Source organism: Camelus ferus, chromosome 22, assembly GCF_009834535.1.
Source record: "Camelus ferus isolate YT-003-E chromosome 22, BCGSAC_Cfer_1.0, whole genome shotgun sequence".
Lineage (NCBI taxonomy): Eukaryota > Metazoa > Chordata > Mammalia > Artiodactyla > Camelidae > Camelus > Camelus ferus.
Window position 1 is genome coordinate 3,843,095 of NC_045717.1, and position 24,127 is coordinate 3,867,221.

At 44.2% G+C, this 24,127-nt stretch overlaps 1 protein-coding gene across 1 annotated transcript; it reads left to right on the forward strand.

The window, feature by feature from the left end:
- The first annotated feature begins 12,705 nt into the window (after window positions 1-12,705).
- THOC3 (THO complex 3) lies at window positions 12,706-23,238 on the forward strand. The gene is made up of 6 exons (XM_032465056.1): window positions 12,706-13,042; window positions 13,762-13,918; window positions 15,136-15,340; window positions 18,781-18,942; window positions 19,062-19,162; window positions 21,326-23,238. The coding sequence occupies exons 1-6, from the start codon at window positions 12,776-12,778 to the stop codon at window positions 21,487-21,489; spliced, it is 1,056 nt and encodes a 351-aa protein (XP_032320947.1). The 5' UTR covers window positions 12,706-12,775; the 3' UTR covers window positions 21,490-23,238.
- The last annotated feature ends 889 nt before the right edge of the window (window positions 23,239-24,127 follow it).

Sequence of the window (24,127 nt, forward strand, 5' to 3'; positions counted from 1 at the left end):
TGGCATGTTATATTTTCATTTTCATTTATATCGAAGTATTTTCCAATTTCGCTTGCGATTTCTTCTTTGACCCACTGATTTTTCTCAGGAGTGTGTTGTTTAATTTCCATATATTTGTGATTCCCCAATTTTCTTCTGTTGTTAATTTCTAATTTCATTCCATTATAGTCAGAGAACATACTTTGTATGATTTCAGTCCTTTTAAATGTATTGAGACTTGTCTTATGGTTTATCCTGGAGAATGTTCTATGTGCACTTGAGAAAACATGTATTCTGCTGTTGCTGTGTGGAGTGTTCTATAAATCTGTTAGATCTATTAGCTAATAGTATTGTTCAAGCCATCTGTTCCTCTGTTTATATTCCATATAGTTATTCAATCTGTTATTCAAAGTGGTGTATCGAAGTCTCCAACTATTATTGTTGCGTTACTTCTCTCCTCCATTATTTCAGCTTTTACATTATGTATTTGGCTGATAATGCCCTTTTGTAATGAACTTGTCTTTAAATTTATTATATTTAGCAAACTGATGTTATTCTAAGTTTACATTGTTCTTACTTTTTCAACAACCCTTTCATCAACAAAATGATGAGGATAGTAAATGGTAGCAGTTTATATTTTCCAAATGTCCTCTCTTGGCAAAACAGAAGTTAATTGTATAATTTGTTTGTTCTGTTCCCTTGAAGTTGGTGGGCATCTTAAGTGTTGGTCGATGGACTGCCTGTGCATCTTTTGCAGTAGCAGGACATTGTGGATGACCTACCTCCCCAGCCTGAGGGAGGCCCCTCTTTTGAGAATGATGATATAAAGTCACTGCAGGCTGATTGGCTGGCTTCAACATTAGGCTCTGGTTAAGGACCTCTTGAAATTCTATCCCAGGGCTTTGAGAGAGTGGTTTTGTTAGTGCCTCTAACTTTTCGTTAGGAGCAGTTTCTGGGTACATCAAAATTCCGTTGGCATGGGTAGGGAAAGGCACGGATGAGTTTGCAGTTTTTAAAATCTAATTTTAATTTTAAAATTAACAAAGATTTATATATAAAAACCTAAATGGAATATATGTCAATATACGTATATAATTTTGAGAATTGAGCATTTAGCAAAAGTGACCCAATTCTAGGAGGTCTAAAATTATGTTATGACAGGGAGATTTTTTTTTTTTGCATTTTTTAACCCATAAATAGAATTTAAAGATTGCTATAATTTTCCCCACCCCACTGCCTTCCACTGAGACATATTTCACCTGCTCCGCCATCACCGCCATCATGGTGGCCCCCCCCACCCCACTGAGGGCACTGTGGCTGAGGTGGAGGCTTGGGAGAAGCTGAGGTCCAGGCAGCCGGGTGCCAGCCTCTGGCAGAGGCAGCCCTGCCCATGCTCAGACTGCCCCTCCAGTCCCCAAGATTACTATAATTCTATGATTCATGTTGTAACCAAGAGTCCCGTGAAATGCACGAGATATGAAATGCAGGGCATGGGCTCCAGCAAGCCTTAAAAGTCATCAGCTATTTACATGTATGTGTATGTACACCTGGCCTCATGCTAGAAAGGATTTGTGGTGGCATGTGCCAAACACTGAGAAAAGTAGTAAAATATAAATAAGGGTAGATAATCAAGATAGGACCAATATAAATTAGAACAGAAAGTCAGGGCAGGCAGAGGAACTGAAGAGAAATATGCAAAGAGTAAGGGCCTAATTGAATGACTGAACGAAACATTTGGCTCTGAGCTCCCTTGGCAAAGTGAAGAGGGGGATAAGCTAACTCGAAAGGACCAGCTCCTCAGAGAAAGCAAAGCTTTTGTTAGCTCTTACCTCCAAAAGAAATGGCTCCTGTAGGAGGTTGTTACATCTGAACAGTATCATTTTTTAAAGAATTTTGGCATAAAAAAGAAGACAAAACCAAAACATTCATAAGGGAAGCTTGTAGAAAAGTTTGAAAAGGCAGGTAAACAAAAGGAAAACAAAAAATCATCCCTAATCATAGCAGTAAGAGATAACTGCTACACTTTTGTGTATATCTTTTCAGGACTTTTCCTGTACTCATATTAGCAGATAAATATATATTAGTTTGTTTTATCTTCATAAAAGTCGTTTGAGGGATAGACAAAGCGGGTATGACAAGATCAGTCATGCAAAGCACTCAGTACAGTCGTAAGCAATATTGTAGGCAAAATGTAAGCAAGAAGCCAGTAAGCGTTAACAGACCATTTTCTTTTATTAGATATGCCTTCTGTGCCTGGTACTGTAATAAACACTCTATATAAGCTGTTACCCAGTTGTCACAACAGATCTCCCTCAAACTGGGTTGTTACTATCATTTTATGGCTGCAGGGAAAATTAAGTAACTCAACGTTACTCAGTGACAGTATTCAGATCCAGATTTGTCTAAAAGGCTTTATGCCTTCAATTGCAACGGGCTACTCTGACTCCCCGAGTCTTGCCATGCTTGTTCTACAGATGAGTAAACTGTGGCTCTGAGAAGCTGAAGATTGGCTGAGGTTAGCGAGAGATGGAGTCAGGTGTTCAGTCGCAGAGAGCTGACCTGCGCCTTCCCCAAGAACAGCCCTCCTCCCAAGCTTCTCTGAAAAATGTTGCAAACCAGCTTGCTACCACTTAATGTCGGCAGGAATATTGCTGTTCAGATGCCTGGGGAGCACTTACTCTCAAGGTTTTCTGTGAAAGTTCAGTGAGGGTAAACATGGGTGTATTTGCCAGTATCCGGCATTCCAATGGCGGCTGTGGCTCCATTTCTGGGACTATCCCCTTGGCACTGTGACCAGACGCAAAGGGTTTGGTCCAGCCATTATCTGACCTATTAACACCCCCTCCCCATCAATACAGATTCTTTTATTGTCTCCTCTACATGTGTGAAAAGCAAAAATAGCAAATGTTGCCACTTTTCAATTAAACATGAAGGGATTCATTACGTTTAACTAAACGAGCAATCATAACAACGGGAACATTATTAACACACATCAGTGAAGAAAGCCCCAGCTTGTGGCAGCCTTGGCTGACTGGCAAGGTCATGCTCCACCACCTTCTTTCCTTGGCTACACGGTCCATGATGGCTTGCTGTCCTGCCCGAGAGAGCAGCTAACAAAAAGAGCTTTGAGCTTGGGGCTCTCCCAGTGACCCAGAACACAGACTTGGTTAGTTCTTTAGTTTCTCCAGTCACACCTGGCCATTTATTGACTGGTCAGTCCGGACATATCATACAGTTTCTCCCCTAAATACCAGTAAGTTAGGAGGGCTGATGGGGCCAGAAAGGGGCGAAGACCTGAGTTGGCATGGAAAGCTGGGGAAAGGCTGTACCAACACCATGTGGCTGTGTTGACTGGCATCACTACAAGTTATGGTTACAGTGTCCCCCAAAGGGCAGAAGCTGTCTGATGCAGCCTGTTCCCTTTTTTGTTGTTTTTATTCCTAGTCTTTTGCTGGCTCCCAGAGTACCTTTGTAGCTTTAGATCAGGGAAGGATGAACCTGTTTATCGCGCCAAATATTAATTGTGAGACGAACGTGTGTGCCTTGTGGATTGCTTCCCTCACCCTAACCTGTGTGGGGATAAGGCGGTGCAGCTGAGGTCCTGGCAGGGCACCTCCTGTGGGCGAATGGGAGGCTACAGCAGGGAGTTCTGGCCAGAGCAGTTCTATCCAGCAGGCCAGAAGCAATTCGTTCCAAGGAGCAGGATCAGCCAAAAGCAGGCTGACCTCTCCGCGGCAGGGGACTGAAGTGTGGAGTACCAGAAGAGGGATCAGGAGCCAGTGAATTCTGGGAGTCCCTAGAGGAGGATGTGTGTATGTGTGTGTAAGTGTGTGTGTGTGTGTGTGTGTGTGTGTGTGTATCTGTGTGTCTGTGAGTGTGACGAGCTGGTGGGGGTGTGATGTGTGGGTGGGCTCAGCTGAGAATGACCGGGAATGAGGGCAGATGCGACTCATAAGCCCTTTTCAAAGGTGGTAAGGATTTTAGTCGGAAAGGGGACCGTGCAACGTCGCCCTGGCTGGCAGGAGGAGAGCCCACAGGTGGAAAGGACTGGTAAGCCCTGTCTTTGGAAGGAGGAGAGCCCGCGTGAGGACGTGCGCCGCACGCTCAGAAACCCCACGTGTGGGTGACGTGCCGCCCTCTTCCCTCCCTCCGACACTGTGGTGCGGTGGAAATGAGGCGGCCTCACACTTGAGCAGCAGAAAGGGATGTGAACCCCGGCTCCAGCAGGGACTGACCTGAACCCACGTTCCTCATCCACGAAGTGGGGGTGATGGATCCCCTTCTCCTTGGGGTGTTAGGAGGATTAAACGCGATGAAGGGTGTCTAGCACGGCCCCGGGCACAGGGGAGAGGCTTCACACACCCCTTCCCCGTGAGGGGGAGCAGCTTCTAAGGAGAACAGGGCCCGCCCGCAGAGACAGGCCACCAGCCCGTCAGCTTTCTGGGCTCTAAAAGCCAGAGCTGAGCGAGCCGCGTTCATCACTCCGGGCGTGGGGGGCGTGGGGGGCGTGGGCGCGTGGGGGGAGGGGACTCATCCATCACCGCCTGGGCGGGGTGGGAGGTCCGGAGGAGGAACGTTAGATCTGCTCTCCGTTGCAGTCTGTTTGGGCCCATGAGGGATATGTGCGCCCGTGAACAAGTGCAGCCCAAGTCAGGAGTGTGTTGCTCAAAGCCGCTAGGTTGCGGTGACTTGCCACAGCAGCAGTAGGAGACTAACGCACATGCCATACAGTGCAGTGGGTTTTCGTGCATTCACAAAGTTGTACAACCATTGCCAAAATCAACTTGAGGATATTTTATCACCCTCTCCCTCAAAAAAGCTTGCACCCACCAGTGGCCACTCCTCTTTTCTGCTTACAGTTACTCACGTGGCTTTGGGTAAGTTTCCTGACTTGTGTGAACCTCAGTTTCCTCATCTGTAAATGGGATGCTCCCCAATTCCAAAGGATGCTGTAAGAGTTCAGTGAGACAATGTGTGTAAGCACTTAGCACAGTGCCTGCAGCCAGCATCCAGCAGGCTGTTTTTTTTTTTTTTTTTTAATTTTTAAATTTTATAAATACCAGTGAGGAGGCTGTTGTGGAAGTGCCAGGGAGAGCAGAAGGAGAGGCTGGATGAGGCCAGTGGCTGAAGGTACAGAGCAGGGGATCTGGTTTCTCTCAGATGCTCCAAGCCCTGTGATCCTCCCTCATTGGAGAACAGTTTCACCTTTCCTTGGTGCTTGGAATTGTGAAAATCTGCTTGCTGGTCCCTGTCTGGCCACTAGAGGACAGTGGCGCCACGGCAGCATATGGAGGCTGCCCGCCAGGAGGGTTGGCGCTGGTCTGTGCATTTAGCCTTCACTCCTGTTTTGGAGTTTAATTGTGTATTTGCATTGGACTATCCCCTCCCTCCTTGCTCTGTGTACTCGCTGACATTTTTTTCCCCCAAACGCTTCACATCCCAGGGCACCTCTGAGTTCCTGTTCCATCTGTGGCCTGGGATTAGTCATGGCTAAATCTCTTAACTTTCTGACAGCTGTGTTTATTTCTCAAGGACACAAGTGGTTGCAGAACATGGGGGCCTGGGCCCTGCAGCTCAGCAGAGCCCAGGATGAACCGCAGTTGCTCTTCTGCCAGCTCAAAACTTGCTGCCTGTTCCGCCTTTCATTCGTCCCCCACTCTCCAGGGCATATCCCTTCACCCAAATCACATGGATTGATGTGGTGGGTGGCGGGTGTGATTCCTCAGAGACACTCAGATGAGGTCACTAGAGGAAGGAAGAATGGATGTTTAGGCAAAATGCATAGATGTCCACTACAACAACCATGTGGGAGCAGAATAACCCACCAGTGAAGAGTCCTGGCTTGGGGCTCCAGTTCCACCATTTACAAGTTGTGTGGCCATGGCTGGGTCATGTCACCAGTCAGTCTGAGTCTCAGTGTCCCCATCTACAAAACGGGAGTGATGGTCCAGCACTGTGGGCTTGAGTCAGTGTGAAAGCACATGACAGAGGCACCAAGTGTCACTGCAGTTTGGTGTGGCATGAAGTCTGAAGTCTCTAATCCAAACAAATCAACCTCTGGCTATTTAATCAAAGGAAATGGAAACACTAACTCTGTACCACCATGTTCATTGCAGCGTTATTTATAATAGCCAGGATTTGGAAGCAACCTCCTGTGCTATACAGAGCTAGCTTTTCACCACTATGTGTGACGTTAACTGTACGTATCCTTAGAACCCTTTTGTCAGGTTCCAAAGTTCCTGTTAATTCCCAGTTTGCTGGAAGTTTTTATTAGGAATGAATTTGGGATTTTGTTAAATGATTTTTCTGTGTTTATTGAGGGATTTTTATTTCATTTGAAAAGAAATGTAATGCTAACGACAGGCTTTGAGAAGTGATATGACATGATCTTTCATAAGTTTTAATAAATTTACTGAAAATGCTGCATGGAGGAGAATTGAAGGCGGGCAAGCATGGAAGCTGGGAGACTGGTAAGGAGGCCATTGCAGTCATCCTGGACAGAGGTGACGGTGACCTGGACCCAGAGGGTGGCTGTGTGTTGAAGAGCAGTGGACAGTTCCAGTCCATTTCGGAGGCAGAATCATCAGGGTTTGCCAGTGAAACGGGTAGAAGGTGGGTATTTGAGAGAAAGCGTCAAGTGGAGAAAGACAACTCCTAGGACTGTGGCTTGAGCACCCAGCTTGATGCTGGTGCCACTGTGTGTGTGTGTGTGTGTGTATATATATATATATATATATATATTCTTTCTTAAGGAATGCACAATTTTGTTGAAGTGAATATTATATAGGATTAGAGATCAGTATTATTTAGAAAACAAAGGATAGTGGGATTTTTTAAAAAATTTTTCTTTACTGAAGTATAGTCAGTTTGCAATGTTGTGTTAGTATATGGTGCACAGCATAGTGATTCAGTTATACATACATATATTCCTTTTCATATTTTTTCATTACAGACTATTACAAGGTATTAAATATAGTTCCCTGTGCTCTACAGTAGGACCTTGTTGTTTATCTATTTTATCTATAGTAATTAGTATCTGCAAATCTTGAACTCCTAATTTATCCCCCCTGCATTGCCCCCTGGTAACCATAAGTTTATTTTCTATGTCAGTGAGCCTGCTTCTGTTTTGTAAATAAGTTCATCTGTGTCATTTTAAAGATTCCTCATACAAGTGATAATCATATGCTATTTTTCTTTCTCTTTCTGGCTTATTTCACTTAGTATGACGATCTCCAGGTCCATTCACCTTGCTGCAAATGGCACTATTTTATTCTTTTTTGTGGCTTGGCTGAGTAGTGTTCCTGTGTGTGTGTGTGTGTGTGTGTGTGTGTGTGTGTGTGTGTGTGTCTCTCTCTCTCTCACAACTTCTTTATTCAGTTTTCTGTCAGTGGACATTTAGGCTGCTTCCATGTCTTGGCTATTGTAAATAGTGCTGCTGTGAACATTGGGGTGCATGTATCTTTTTGAACTCGGGTTTCCTCCAGGCATATGCCCAGGAGTGGGATTGCTGGATCATAGGGTAATTCTATTTTCAGTTTTTTAAGGAATCTCCATACTGTTTGCCATAGTGGCCGCACCAAACTGCATTCCCACCAGCAGTGTAGGAGGGTTCCCATTTCTCCACACCCTCTCCAGCATTTGTCATTTGTGGACTTTTTAGGGGCAGTTTCTGTTGACGTATCCATTTTTCTTTGAATGGGCCCTACTTCCCCATTGCTTTGCATGGCTTTTTTTTTTTTTCTTGAAAGTTAGAAAATTTGAATCTAATAATGTGGTAATTCTAGATATCAGATTCTCCCACTTTCCCTGGACTTGCTGTTTTTTTTTGTTGTTTGTTGTGTTATTGTTTTTATTCATTACTTCAGTTTTTTGCTTAGTGTAGGCTGTCTCTGCAGATAATCAGCCTGAAGTATAATTAAGCTCTTCTCAGGTCTTCTCTAAGCGCTTCCCTGGGCATGGCGTTTACTCTTCAATTTCCCCTGTATATGCAGTTGGTTTTTGAATGTCCTAGTCTTTAATGTCTGGCTCCCAAAAAGGGAAAAAGAGAAAAATGAAAGGAGGGAGTAAAAAGGTGCTGGCCTGTTAAATCCCCTGAAAGTCACTTCAGCCAGAGGGAGACAGGCTTGCAGCAAAGGGGAAGGGAGGCGCAAGAACAATGGTGCCTGCCTTTTTGTCTGCATTTCTGTGCTCTGTGGCAGTAAGAGCACAGATACCCAGTATTTGAAGGACAGGGTCCTTTCTGCCCACACCGACTCCAGCAAGCTGTGTGCAGGCTGTGGCAGGAGCACGTGGAACAGCCACCTGCCGTGGGGCGGGACACGGGGGATGCATAGCTGCTACTGTGCTAAGAGCTGAAACTGACTGAAATTTTTTTTAACCTGATTTGAATCATTTATTATTAAAGTCAAATCTCATCCTCTCTCCAGTACTATCCAATAAGTCATTCTGTGTTCAGAGCAGATGCTGTGTGTGTGTGCTGCTCAGTACAGTAGCACTTGGAATGTGGCTAAGTGCCACCGAGGAACTGAATGTTCAGTTTTATTTATATTTAAGTTAAATTTAAATTTTTAAATTGAGTTATAGTCAATTTACAATGTTGTGTCAATTTCCAGTGTAGAGCACAATTTTTCAGTTATACATGAACATACATACACTCATCGTTGCATTCTTTATTGCCGTGAGCTACCACAAGATCGTGTATACATTTCCCTGTGCTACACAGTATAATCTTGTTTATCTGTTCTACACATGCCTATCAGTATCTACAAATTTCAAACTCCCAGTCTGCTCCTTCCCACCTCCCTCCCCCTTGGCAACCACAAGTTTGTATTCTATGTCTATGAGTCTGTTTCTGCTTTGTACTTATGTTCTTTTTTTTTAACTAAAATTTTTTTAAACATTTTTTTATTGAGTTATAGTCATTTTACAATGTTGTGTCAAATGCACAATTTGTCAGTTATACATGAACATACATATATTCATTGGAAACTAACTGAAATTAACTGCGTTACTGTTCAAGACTTCTGGAAGTTGCAAGACTTCAGTAATCTCCAGAGTTCCAAAATGTATACATCAGACAGATTCTTCTAGTGCAATTGTTGTCTATGTGGGGAGACAGATTTCTTGTTCTTTCTACTCTGCCATCTTCCCAAACAAGTCTTACAGTAAGTAATCAGGTCATTTCTTTTTCCTTTCTTTCTTTTCTTCTTCTTTTTTTTTTTTTAATATGCTTTAGTTCACAATATTACCTAGGTCTATGATAGAATTGTAATACTATCAGCTTCGTAATTAAAATTCTAAGCTGCTGAAATCAAGCTTTGTGTCCTTTCCTTAGTTTGAGTTCTGCACTTGTCTGACCCTCGTAATGAGTCTGCCTTGCCCGGGAGACCCAAATCTCTGCCACCCTGTGATGGTCTTTTTGATGTGTCTCCCGTTAGTCAATTAAACACTAATCTAGATATTTCTCGGAAGGTAGTTTACAGATGTGATCCATACTTAGTTAACTTTAAAGGAGATTATTTTATATAATCTGGGTGGGCCTGAGTCAATCAGTTGAAAGGCCTTTAAGGCAGGAGCGAGATTTCCCTGAGAGAACAAAGCCCACCTGTGGAGAGCACCTTCAGCCGGGAGTTCCAGCCTGCCCATTCTGATGGCCTGCTCTATGGATTTCAGACTTGCCTCGCTAACACCCACAGTGGTGTAAGCCAGCAACAAATCTCTTTAACATGTACCTTTCACTAGTTTGCTTTTCTGGTTGAACTGACTCACATCTGTATGTTCAGGATTTGCCAGAAGTGACAGACTCCTTCCTGTCTTCTCTTCTCCAAAGTCCCCCACCATCAAAGGACTTATACTTCAAGCCCCGCTCCTTCCTTATCTACTCTCCCTTCCTTGTAGGATGTTTCCTTCAGCCCTTGAAAATTCCCTCTACACAACCTGTCATCTCTGGCATGATTGTTTTTGACCTGATTATGACCTGATTACGATCTGAATGACCCTAAAGGTTCTGAGACTCTCATATATGAAAACATCCCGCAGAGTTTGAGCAAAGATCAGCTCCCAGAGAGAATTTTTGGGTGGCTGAAGGGACTATATACATGGTTCATCAAATATATTTTCAAAAAATGTGAATTTCATAATAGGCATAGAAACGCTAGGGAGTTTTTATAGATTCAAGGAGACTAAAGAGACATGGTAACTAAATACAGTTTGATATCCTAGACTAGATATTGTACTGGAGGAAAAAAAAATGCCCTAAGGATACTGGTAGCTAAACTGACACAGCTGAAATACAGACAGTAGATTAAATTCTATGTTACTGTTCAAATGACCAAAGTCAATAACTATGTTGGAGATAGAAAACAGAATATCCTTATTCTCAGGAAATACTCAACTATTTAGGGGTAAAGAATAATGATGTTTGCAACTTACTCTCAAACATTTAGGCAAAAGTATAATATGTCTAAGGAAAGCAAATGTAACAAAATGCTAAAAGTAGGTGACTTTGGGCGATAGGAATAGCAGTGCTCTGACTATTTTTCTGTAAATTTGTATTTTTTCCAAAGAAAAAGTTTTAAAAAAATGGCCCATGACTCTTCTCCCCTGAATTTTATCTCCTTTGAGACTCTCTGACTTTCATAGCACCCCAAAATGTGCTATTACAGCCCTCTCGGTGAAGAGCAGTGGGATACACGTATTACAACGGAGGTTCTGCCATTTGTGTTTACAGAATATAGAAAAAGGACACCAGGGAAAACGAAATAAAAAATACACATAACATACAAAAATAGAGAATCAATATAGAAATACAAAGAATTACATTTATAACATAGAGGCTTTCAGGTACTAAGAATCAGAGTGTAGTATCTGAAGTCAATTACACCTGAGTTCTAATCTTTGCTCTGTCCCATGCCTCCAGTAACAGCCCTGTGACCCGGAGCAGGACGTTTTACCTCTTTGTTCTTCGGTGTCCTTATCTGGAACCAGGAGATATAAATTCTCAGTGTATGTAGGAAAAAAACAAATGCTAGCATATGAAGAGGATTCCTGAAAATGAAAGCTAAGGAGGGAAAACTAGACACCAAATTAATCTCCCACCCCAAGAGTCTACTGATGTTATCAGCATTCTTTGGAGTCTAAAAAACTCTGATGTCTCCAAGAATTTCTAGTTTTAAAGCGGTAGGGAAGTGAACTGGGGAGAGAAAAGGGCCTCATTTCCTAAGACCCCTCAGAGCCTCGTGCTTTGTATGTGGACTCGTTTAGTATTTAGGACCTTATGACACTCTCCCATGCTGCTGGTGGAAATGTAGATTGTTAGAACCTCTTCAGGTGTTTTGGTAGCATCTATTCGATTAAAAAAAATGCATATGTGCACAATGAAGTTTGCATAGAGATCTTCACTGCAGTATGGTCCTAAAAACAAATTCATGGACACAAAAATGTCCCTCAAAGGGATCAGCTGAATAAACTTACGCATCTATTACACCATTAAAGACTGCATCCATTAAAAGAATGAGTATCTGCATATACTGATACGAAATTATTTCTTAAGTTTATTTACCGTAGAAAACAAGGTATGTAAGGAATGCTGTCATTTTTGGGGGGGCAGGGGAGGATCACACACACCTATCCTCCTCTCCCAGGGTGCTTACTTATACTTAACCTATCTCTGGAAGTTCACGCAAGAAATTTAATGATATTTTTTGGGAGGGTAATTTGGGGACAAGGTGATTTGGGGGTAAACTTACTTTTCACTCTACTCTCTATTTTCCACATTTGTTACCAGGTACCAAAAAATTGTAGCTTTTGAAATTTTTAATTTTTATACAATTTTAAAGGTTGCTTTCCATTTACAGTTATTATAAATGATTGGCTTTATTCCCCGTGTTGTACAATACAACCTTGAGCCTGTCTTTTTTACACCCATTAATTTGTACCTCCCCTGCACTGATAACCACTAGTTTGTTCCCTGTATCTGTGAGTCTGCTTCTTTTATGTTACGCTCACTAGTTTGTTGTATTTTCATACAAAGGTCCAGCCATCTTCCCACCACCGAAACCCTGCCCCAGCCCACAGCCCTTCTCAAGGCCTCTGGCTGGCATCAGCCGCTCATCCCTGGTTTCCTCAGCAAGAAGATGCTGGGCGTGTGGTTTAAGGTGTGGGTGTGAGAGGTAGGGAATAGTCCAGGAGACGGGACATAGGTAGACATTGACTTTTCACTCTGTGTCTTTTACATATTTTTGCATATATAATCATGTGCATATAGCACTTTTTAAAAACAATTTATTTAAGAAACAGCCCCAACCCCTCCTCCACTCCTCCACCAACCCAACAAACTCCTAGCCCTTTACTCGGACAAGCTCACTAGCTGGTTCTTCTGCAGCAAAGAGTTGAGGGCCTTCTGCTTTACGGGAGGGGCTGAGGGGTCGGAGGCAACCCTAGAAAAAAGGGTTTTTTTACTGATGGGGACCTGAGGTTTAGAAGGATTGCGTTGGCTTATTTCTTCGATTAAACAGGGATAAAAACATATCTACCAAACAGTAGGTAAGAGGAAAATAACGACCCCGAAAAACCTCCTAAATGTTAACTGTGAAGGAAATTTAAAGCGGAACCATTACCTCTTGAAAAGGCAAAAAGCGGGAACGCGCTGCATGCCGGGACTTGTAGTCCCTTCCGGGGTGGCCCACAGTGCGGCTGCGCGGGGGGGCGCGCTTCTCCATGCGCATGCGTGTGGGGGCGGCGGCAGGAGTGACTGCACCTGGGTTTGGGCGGCCGAGTCGGCGTCCGGGAGCTCGGCATGGCGATTCCCGCGACGTCCATGGGGCCCTCGGCGCTGGGCCAGAGCGGTCCCGGCTCGATGGCTCCCTGGTGCTCAGTGACCAGCGGCCCGACGCGCTACGTGCTGGGGATGCAGGAGCTGTTCCGCGGCCACAGCAAGACGCGCGAGTTCCCGGCGCACAGCGCCAAGGTGCACTCGGTGGCCTGGAGCTGCGACGGGCGTCGCCTGGCCTCGGGGTCCTTCGACAAGACGGCCAGCGTCTTCCTGCTGGAGAAGGACCGGTTGGTGAGCTGCTAGGGCCCGGTCCAGGCCAGGGAGAGGGGCTGTGGTAAAGCGAGGTGTGACGGTAAGGAGAGAATGGGGCGAAGGGGAGGGTGGAGGTGAGACCGGGGAGGGGTAGGAAGGGGCGTGGAGGTGAGGGGCGTGCGCGGTGCGGGAACGAGGAGTGTGGGGGTGACGAGGGGGCGGGGAGGGGGTTGGTGGGGAGGAGGACCCGGGGTGAGGGCAGGTGGGGGTGTGTAGGCAGTGTAGCAGTCGGGAGGTGTGACGATGAGCGGGGAGGAATGGTGACCAGCGATGAGGAGGGTGGTGGGGGTGTGGGAGAGCGAGAGGAAAAATGTGTGGTGGTGAGGAGTGACTAGGGCGGCGGTGGTGGGCTCCCTGTGCTGGTAAGTAGGGCCTTTTTGGAAACGATAGGGCCTCCTGGCAATGAGGAGGTGGGTTGGGACCCTTGGTGGCAGAGTAGGGTGGAAAACCAGAAAGCATGAGGAAGGCCAGGGAGGGCAGAATGGTAAGGGCATTGATGCGGAGCTCGTCCGCAGAGTAGTTCAGACTGATGGGAAGGAAGGGAGGGAGGATATTGGGAAGAGGCTTGGAAGGACTGAACTCTTTAATTATCCACACTTTTGTTGGTTATAAAATACCTTGTTCTGAATAAGGTTAAGAAGGTGCGTGTGGAGGCAGGTACGTATGGGTGAAGTGACATCTGGATTCTGTCGTTTCAGGTCAAAGAAAACAATTATCGGGGGCATGGGGATAGTGTGGATCAGCTTTGTTGGCATCCAAGTAACCCTGATCTGTTTGTCACCGCGTCTGGGGACAAAACCATTCGCATCTGGGACGTGAGAACTACGAAATGCATTGCCACCGTGAACACTAAAGGTGACTGTTCAGAGAGAGGGCAATAGGAAGATAAGCTACTTAGAGTCATTCAACAGGCATTTTTTGACTATCTTCTCTGTGCTTGGCCCTGTAGTTCTGGGACACCCTGAGCTGAATGGGACTATCTCCAGCTCCCAGGACCTTAGGGTTTAGTGCAGGGAGAGAAACACATGTGTAAAAAAAACAGTTGGGAAACTGCTAATAGGTTAGAATGACTGATCTTGCCGTAAGTGGTTTTGATCTGGGAGAAAATGACCTGGAAGTTGTGCAGTATGTTTATAGACTCTGTTCTTTACCAGGTATTGTCGTATAAATCTTGAGGCTGTTTATTAAATTTTATTGACTAAAATGTTATTGATTATAAGATGCACTAATATTTTGTGCACCATTAGGAAAAAAAAAAGCTTTATGTATCAGGTAATTGTGATACACCAAAAATTTTAAGATGTGTCGTGATGCATTCTAAGATACATTATAGATAATAAAATGAAAACATACGCATCTTAGAATCAATCAAGTTGACAAAATTTTTAATTGATTTGTTCAATGTGGGCTACTGGGCTTTGTTGGCAAGACTTGTACCTGGAGGTGGAATGTTGTAGCGGTTTCCCCAAGTACACAGTTGGTGATTCATGAATGATTTGGTTGATATGTGGATGAATATTGAAGACTGATTGTGTGTATATTTTAATATTGACTAAAAAAGAAGAACTAGTCCATAGAATTTATTGCTAAAGTGAAGCTATATTTATGTAAGAAAGTTTTTAAGGTCAGTTTTAAGAAAAATCTTAAATGAAGAAAAGCTTAGCAGTCACACGGATAGTAACAAAGACTGTGAGAATGGCATGTGAATGACTTGCATTTGGGAGGTGCTGGTGTGAGAGAGGCCCTGGTGTCTAATCTGGGCCTAGATCTAGGCTCCGTGACTGTATAGCTTTGACATTTTGGCTCATCTCTCTTATCTTCCATTTCTTCATCTTGAAAATGAGGATAAAAAAATTGTCCTTTAGAGAAGGATTGTGCGAACTGAAGGGGGAAATTTGTAGATGAAGGTGCTGGGCTCCTAGGTGGTGATCTGTAAGTGGCTGTTCCCTTCCATTGATGGGGACCTCACTGAGTGAGCTCTGGTGACAGCCCTCGTCTTCCTGTGACAACAAAATAAACACCTGGAGGATTACGGGCACACTGTACCTTGCTGATTACATCTGGGTTCCCAGGGGAGAACATTAACATCTGCTGGAGCCCGGACGGGCAGACCATTGCCGTGGGCAACAAGGATGACGTGGTGACCTTCATTGATGCCAAGACACACCGTTCCAAAGCAGAGGAGCAGTTCAAATTTGAGGTCAATGAGATCTCGTGGAACAATGACAATAATATGTTCTTCCTGACAAATGGCAACGGCTGCATCAACATACTCAGGTGAGGGGCTTCTGGCTTAGGGGACTGTCCTATCTTTGCACTGGGTGCTGTGGGGGACACTGAGATGAATTAGATATGAGTCTATCCTGAAGGAGCTTAAAGGGCAAATTACAGTTGGAACAACACGGATGTCAATCATCCAGGTCCATATATACATATATGGATGTTTTTCGGTGGTAAATACTACAATACCGTGTGACCCGTGGTTGGTTGTGTCTGGGAGGCGGAGCTGCAGGTACAGAGGAACCGCGGATGTGGAGGGCCAGCTGTAAATTACACGTGGATTTTGCACTGTGCGGAGGGTCGGCATCCCTAACCTTCCTGTTCAAGGGTCAGCTGTAGTAATGAAGGTGCTCTTTTGAGCACCGTCGAGCCAGGCACCTTATATTTCCCTGAGTCCTCACAGAAACCCTAGGAAGTTGGTGATGTGGTTCTCTTTTCACAGACGAGGACCAGGGGTTCAGAGAGGTTAAGTCAGTAGTCAGCTAGTGAACGCTAGAGCTGGACGCACCTTGAGTTATCACTAATTCGCACCTGTAGAGTCTCAGCTTAAAGCTATCACTTCCCCTCTAAGGAAGCCATTTCACACCTACCCTTCCAAGGTTAGAAGCTTATTTTATGTACTTCCTGTTGGAAGCATTTCTCATTCTACATTATAGCTGCATGTTTACTTGCCCGTATCTTCCATTAGACTGTGAATTCCACGCGGGTAGGGACTGCCTTCAACTTGTTTGCTGTTGATGCCCTAGTACCTAGTCCGCTGCCTGCTACACAAAGTTAGGGTCTCAGTAAATAAAGATGGGTTCTCTAAATGAATGGAATTGTGGGATTGAAATTCAGGTCTGTCTGATTTCTGTGCTTTCTGCCATCTTGGGTGAGCAGTGCCGGGCAGCGTGTCAGAGGGGCTGGGAGTTTGCTGTGGAATCCCAAGGAAAGAGACTTAGCATGTTGACTGTGGGAGTTGGCGGTTGAAGGAGGCAGCTACTGAGTTTGGCTTCGAAAGATTAGTCGCACTTTAAGAATCAGCAAAAGGGAGCTGCACAATGGACAGAACAAGTGTGAGTGCGCGGCTCATTTGGAGAGTGGTTGGTAGGTCAGGGTTGCTGAGAGTGGTGGCAGATAAAGTATCTGGAGGGAGGTCCTGAAACGGGAAGGTGAAGTTGAAATATAATTTGGGATCAGATTACTTGGGCTTGAAATTCTATGCTTAGCAACTTGAATTTTATTCTGTAGGTAGTGGTTTTGTTTGTTTGTTTGCTTGTAAGCCTTTTTTGTTTTAGAAAGTAAAACAGATGGGGATGTGGGTAATAGCTCAGTGGTAGAACGTGTGTTTGGCGTGCACAAGGTCCCGGGTTCAATCCCCAGTGCCTCCGTTAAGGGGGAAAAAAGACGTGGAAAACCATGTAATTACGCGTGTATAGCTTAATTAACTGTTATATGCTTAACACCTGTGTCACCCACCCAGGTCGGTTAGTGCTTTCCCGGCCACCTCAGAAGTCTGTCCATGGGCTTTGTCCTAATCACAACCCCCTCCCCTTCAAAACACTTTCTCGATTTTTACAGTATTTCTTTATAGTTTTAGCTACCAAGTGTGCATCTCTAGATACTCTAATTTTGCTCATTTAAAAAAGTTTGACATGTCTTGTAAGTCTGTTAAACTATGGGATCTCCCTCCATCCCCCCCCCACTTTTTTTTTTACCAATAACTTAGCTGTAGAAAAACCAGTCTGTTTACCTGTGGAGCTTATCCCAGTGTGGGTTTTGCTGATTCCAAATGCTTGCTTATTTACTGGAATTTAAGTTACACTTCATCTCATCTGTTTGGTTACCTAGGAATCGAGTTCATTTAGAGAAGGCAGGGTAAGTGCTTGATTCTCTCCCGTTGTCATCAGGTAATGGATTAGTTCCTCGTTGCCTCCAAAGTGATCAGCTAGGTTTTTGTCTTAAAAGAATCATCGTGGACTCACGTGTTTAAGCATGGTGGGTGTGTTTCAGTCTTTTGTAATCAGTATCATAATTGAAACTCAAATCATCTTGTCTTTGGCCAGTGGGATCCTCTTCCTGTTGGTTCCTGAGTCACTTTTTTGACATAATCCCAGTAGTCTTCAGTTCCTTGCTCTCTGGTGTGACGAGCTATCCCAAGTTCACCTCGTGTATTTCTTGCCTCAAACCTTTAGTCAGAAAATTCTCTGAGAATCCCTGGATCCTCTTACTTGGAAATAATATTGGAGCTTGGAACGTCCGTATTGTCGGGTTGATCATTGTTTCTAGACCTTCCCAGTGGACAGAGCTGCTAGGAAGTATGTGTATATACTGGAAGATAAAATACTTGTGAATTCATACCGAGAACTTCCAGCGAAAATCTCTTTCCTTCCAAACTGAGTATTCCGGTTCTTGGAGATTCAGGGGATTATAGAATTTGAATATCCCATGGTTACTTATTACCTCTGTCCCATTACACATGCAGATATCTCAGAACAACAGTCCTTCCACCACCACCAGTCTGATGACTTAAAATAGTAAATTTTTCTTTTTGAATATGGTTTCTTCATTTTTCCTCCATTAAAAAAAATAGTTAATACTATATATTGTCAGGTTGTACAGCTGTTACATATTATACCTTACCTCTAAACATATATCATTTCTACAAGAAACTATGTTTTTTTTTTTTTTTTTTAAAGAAACCTGACTCTAAGCTGAGCCAGGCTCTTTTTTTTTTTAATTTAAAAGAAATTTAAAAAATTTTTTCGGGGGGAGGTAATTAAGTTTACTTACTGAAGAGATACTGGGGATTGAACCCAGGACCTCATGCATGCCAAGCATGCGCTCTACCACTTGGGCTATGCCCTCCCCACCAAGAAACCATGTGTTTAATGTTCATCACCAGCCCTAGGCTGGTAAGTCTCTAGTCTCTGACTGTCAGAGCTCACTCTCCAGTTTAGATTCCTCAGGAAGGGATCAGGGGGATAATGTTCCCTCAGTTCATACTTTTTATAACTTACGTACATATAAAACTTACAATTTATGATATTGTGCTTATTGTTTGAATTACTTTATAACTGATAGTCAGTTTTGCTAGATACAAAAGTTTTGATTCCTGTTTTCTTGCTTGTGTATCTTCAGTACGTTACTCGTTTTCTTTTGTTGTAAAGTGTTCCTGTCAAAGTCAGAAAGTCTGATGATCTAATTTTCTTTAAAGTCCAGTAATTTTACTACCACATGTCTTCACGTTGGCTAGTCTGGTTCCCATTCTCAGGTGTGTGGTGTGCTGTTTCAGTATATTGTTTGAAATCTTTTTATTTGAGGAAAATTTCCTTGAATTACAGTCTTTGATGTTTGTTCTGCTGTCTTACTTTGGTTTTCTTCTTCAGTGTCTCTTGGTATCATGTTAGTGCCAGAGTCCTCTTCCCAGTTTGATTGCCGCCTGTCTCGTTCCTCAGCTACCCGGAGCTGAAGCCCGTGCAGTCCATCAACGCCCATCCTTCCAACTGCATCTGTATCAAGTTCGACCCCATGGGGAAGTACTTTGCCACGGGAAGTGCAGATGCTTTGGTCAGCCTCTGGGATGTAGATGAGTTAGTGTGTGTTCGGTGCTTTTCCAGGTAAGCAGCTCTGCCAGCCCTTTCCTTGTTAGGTAAATTACTTTTATCTCATTGTGGGCGAAATCGTGCCCTCCTCTTACTGGGTTATTCTAATGGCTCCTCTGTCTGCTCTGTTATAGGCTGGATTGGCCCGTGAGGACCCTCAGTTTTAGCCACGATGGGAAAATGCTGGCATCGGCATCAGAAGATCATTTCATCGACATTGCTGAAGTAGAGACAGGTAACTAAACCTCGCTACCTTAACGAGAATCCTGTGTCTCACCTCTGGCCATCGGGACTCCTGTCCTGCGCTTTCGTCTCTGTGTATGACCACTTCACCAGCATTAGCATGAATGAATTTGTCTCCTTGGGGCAAGTTATTTATTAAGACTATTATAGTCACGTAATGAGGAAGTAAGGAGGGAAGTAAGGAGGAAAGAAAAGGACAGGTCTGAAAGAAGGTGATTAAAGAAAATATTTTGCATTTTATTCATTTTTAATTCTTCCATTATAACAAAAGTTTTAAAATACAGAAAAGAACAAATGAATGAATGAATGACCCACCATTTAAATACAACCTCTTTTTGCATTGTTTTATTTCTTCCTGCCTTTTTCCTGTATGTGAACTTAAAAAATACATACGTATATTTTATAATTTAAGAAATTATCAGAGTAGATGTGATTTGTTTTAAACAGCAACAAAGGAAAACTTGAAAATAGAAAAATGGGAGGTGAGTATTCATTTTACAAACGAATTTCCTCAAGTTTATTTTTTAATGTAGCTTTAGTTGTTTTTGGAAATACATGATGCTTTAGTGAAAGAATGCAAACTATATAGAAAACTTCAAAGAAGAAAGTAAAGAACTTGAAATTCTGCCATTTAAAGAGTGCCACTGTTGATAACGTTGTGGTGAGTGTGGTCCAGCCACCCAGCAGCTTCATGTAACCCTCGTGTTCCTGTGATGCAGAGGTGCGCTCCTGCTGATCCAGGGCCCGCCTGCCTCACCTGCAGGATGTTACAGCTTCTTCAGTGGCGATGACTGCTGAGCTCTGCTGCTACTCTTAACGCGGGGCTTATAATTCCACTGACTCTCCTGGTATATCCCCAAGCTGCCCCACTCTTAGATGGCTTCTAATTTTTGCACCATGATAAACAACGTTGTGATGAGGATCCTTTTACTTATATAGTCATCCTTTGGGGTAAACCATTGAATTGGTCTTGCTGAGTCAAAGCTGGTCATTTTAGGAAGGACCAAACTTCATTACAGAAGGGTTATTGCAGTGTTTGCTCTCAGCAGCAATGCATGCATGAAGTTAATGGCCTAAAAAGAAATGAAAGAGGAGAAGCAGCCTCTGAAACCATTTTTTATGTCTGTGTAACACAGAAATTTGCTCAGACATGTTGCTGTAGATTGCCAGATCCTGGCATTATGAAGAGTGGTTAACTTTCCCCCAGATAGAATTACTTAAAACAAAACAAAACAAAACAAAACAACTCTCTCTTTATACACACACACATAACATATGCATATAAACATGTATTTAAATAGCTTTATTGAAATAGAATTCACATACCATATAGTTGAGTTTGAAGTATATAAATTCAGTATATCCTGCATTTTAAAATCATCACCACACTGTGAACATTTTACTATGTTGCTCTTCACCCGAAGGTTGCAGAAAAGTTGAGTAGGACTTAAAAAAAATTGCTTTGGAAAGATCACGTTTACTTTCAACAAGTAGGAGGAATAAACTTTTTGGAAAAAGAACTCTGTCTGCCAGGCGTTGTGGTTCAGTAGGAAGGTCTGTGGCTGTGGATGCAGACTGACTTCATGTGCTGGTTCTGCTGCTTCCTTCAGGTGTGACTTCACTCTTAAGTCACCTGTTCCTTTTTTCCCCCCTCTTTTTTGGGGGGAGGTAATTAAGTGTATTTATTTATTATCATTTATTATTTATTACTATTTATTTATTTAGCAGCAGTGCTGGGGGTTGAACCCAGGAGCACTGAGCTGTCCCCTCCCCTCCCAAGTCACCTGTTTCTTTATGAAATGAGGTTTAAAATCATTACTTGCCTTGCTGGATTATTATACTTTATTACGCTAAAGTTACTCATCTCATTCATAAGGGTGCTCAGCAAACAGCTGCCCTTCTGTTTTTGCGGGGAGGGTAGAGTAAGGTTCAGAGCCTAAGCTGTTAACCTGGCCTGCATCCTGGTCCTGCTCTGCCACCTGCTGGCCTTTGGCGTCTCTGCACCTGCAGTGTTCTCTGAGGTGGGGCCGTGATTGCACTTCTGTCCTAGGGGGTAACTCAGCCGATTAAATGCGCTAATGTAAGTAAGTGCCTAGTGAGTCTGGTCTCTCACTGTTAGCGTATTGATTGGTCTCCCTACATTGGTTTTTTATAGGAGACAAGCTATGGGAGGTGCAGTGCGAGTCCCCAACCTTCACCGTGGCTTGGCACCCGAAAAGGCCTCTGCTGGCGTTTGCCTGTGATGACAAAGATGGGAAATACGACAGCAGTCGGGAAGCTGGAACTGTGAAGCTGTTTGGGCTCCCTAATGACTCCTGATAGGAGGGCCTGACGCATGAAGGAGGCCCTGGCACACTTCCGCTGTGGAGTCCGCTCGGTCTGTTCTCTTGGAGCTGGTGGGCACCCCACGTAATTATAAACTGGTGTAAATCACACAGGTCTTTTGTCAGGTGGCCCGTTCCAGGTCCCTTCCTGTTTCCTGTGTTAGTTGTTCTGCTCGCTCCTTGCCCCCTGCCCGAGGGCTCTGCAGTGATGACACTGCACACCTTGTCCCCTGGGGGCCCCCTGTCTGTCTGCTTTTGGGCGTAGGGTGGGCTTTGCTGGCCTTGCTTCTGCTTGGACAGCACCTAGTGTGGAGGGGTAGGGTGGGGAAGGGTGGGGTGGGGATGGAGATTTTTTTAATAATAAAAAAATAGATGTAATTTTGAGAACTGAGCATTTCATAAAACTGACTTTTTAATTGTGGGACTTATAGGAGTTTAAAAATTATGGCGGTGGTATTATTTTCTTATGTTATTATAGGGAGATGTAGTTCTACCTTTAAAAAAAATTTCAAATAGAATTTAAAGGTTAGAATTCTGTCATTCAGTGTCCTAACCGAGAACTCTTGTCAGTGGAGCATGAAATGCACGAACAGAGGCACTTGGATGACTTTAAGTCATCAGTTGTTCATGTGTATGTATTCCTGGCCTCATTCTGCCAAAGAGCTGTAGGCAACAAATTTATAATAAACATTGAGAAAAGTAGTAAAAAAACAAATGTCAAATCAGGATAAGACATATACGTTCAAATAGAAAGTCAAGACTGGAGGAATTAAAATTAGAAATATGCAAGAGTAAAGACCTAATTGGATGACTGAACTAAAATTCTGGCTCTGTACTCCCTGCTGGCAAAGTGAAAAGGGGGTAAGTCAGCTAATTCTTATTCAGATAAGCGCGTGCCAGCTCCTCAGGGAAAGCAAAGCTTTTATTAGCTCTTACCTCCCAAAGAAGTGGCTCCTGTAGGGGGTAGTTACCTGTGGGCAGTATGTTGATTTTCATTGTATTTTAATGTATTTAGGCATTAGGGGGAAAAAAAAAACCCAAGCCAAAATACACCTCAGTAAGTGATGTTCGTAGAAAACTTTGGAAAAACCAGGTAAGCAAAAAGAATTTTATTCCTAGCGCCAGGAGATAATCACTATTAGCACTTCTGTATGTAACCTTCCAGGAGTTTTCCTGTGCTCATATTTATGTATAAAAACATGTCTATAAAAACGTTGACGGGTAGACAAGTCAAATATGACAAGATGAAGCGTACGAGGTGCCCGGCACCGTGTCGAGCAGTGTAGGAAGCACACGTCTTCATAGACGTTTTTCGTGACCGGACACCCCCTGTGTGTCTGGTACTGTGATGAGCCCATCTTTCAGGTTTCGCAGCAGCCTTCTGAGCTTGGGTACTGACACCGCTTTCCTACCTGCAGGGAGTTCAGCTCAGTGTTACTCACTTAGTGACGGTGTTCAGATCTAGGTTCGCTTAAGGGCCCAGTATGCCTGCTATTGCAATGGTTATTTGTTTCCACTTTACAGAAGAGTAAACCTTGGCTCTGAGCGGGCAGCTCGTGGTCCAGGTTAGCGAGTGCTCGATTGCGCCCCCTCTTCAAGGCTCAGGAGTGTTTCCTCCAGCCCAGCACAGCCTCTGCCTTCACCTTCCCTGAAGAATGGTCTTTTTAGTTACAACCCACTTGTCACTGCATGTGAGAAACCCCGTGTGGTGCGTGTCACTGGGAATAAACTTGGGTGCACTGTTTCTCGTTTTTGCAATTGTCTGTCATTCCTGTGGTTGTTCCTGTGTTTCTCTGTCTGCCCTGCCCCCTCAGCACTGGAACCAGATGCTGTGGATTTGGTCTAGATCCTTGACACTTGATCGGTTTTCTCCTCTTCCATCCACGTGGATTTTTCCCTCTGGGTTTGTGTAGAGTCACGATCTGCTCAACTTATCACTTAAACAAGAAGAGATTTGTTGCTTTCAGGTAGTGGGACACTTGAAGCGACGGGAAGATGCATCTCCACAGGGAAAGGGTGCCAGCGTGTGGCGGGCCTCACCCACTGTCAAGGCCTAGCTGACATCTTCTCTGCCTTGGCCTCAGGGTCGTGGAGGGGCTCAGAAGTCTGGTCCCTCCTGGGGAAATGACGTAACTGTCCCAGGCCTGGGATCCCTGTGGTCTGAGTGAGTTTGCTAGTTCAGAGAAGGGAGGATGTCATGCGGAATCACGTCCAGCCGTTGATTATTCAGTCAGTGCAGGTGTGTGGTACAGTTACTACTAAAAACTTGAGCAAGCCAGAAGCAAGTGGTGAGGTCAGCTCGGAGCTAGGCTTTGGCCGGCCTGTGAAGTCTGGGATTTGCTGTGCCAATGACCCACTGCTGAGTTGACTCGAATCACAAGTCAGGTTAAGGTTGCGGTATCTCTTTTGCTGAGAACCTGGGTTCTCTGTGGCCTGAGATCCAGCGAAGGATGAAAGCTACCAAGTGTTAGGCTTGCCTGAGGTGTCTCTGTGCCTTGAGGGTTGTTCCCTCCACTGGGAGAGGCTCTGCAGAGGGGGAGGGCTGTGGCGGGTGTGGGGAAGGCGGGGTGTGAGCGGGGAGGTTCCTGGAAGCCTGTGTCGGAGGCCAGAGCAGGGAGTCCTGGTGAAGCCAA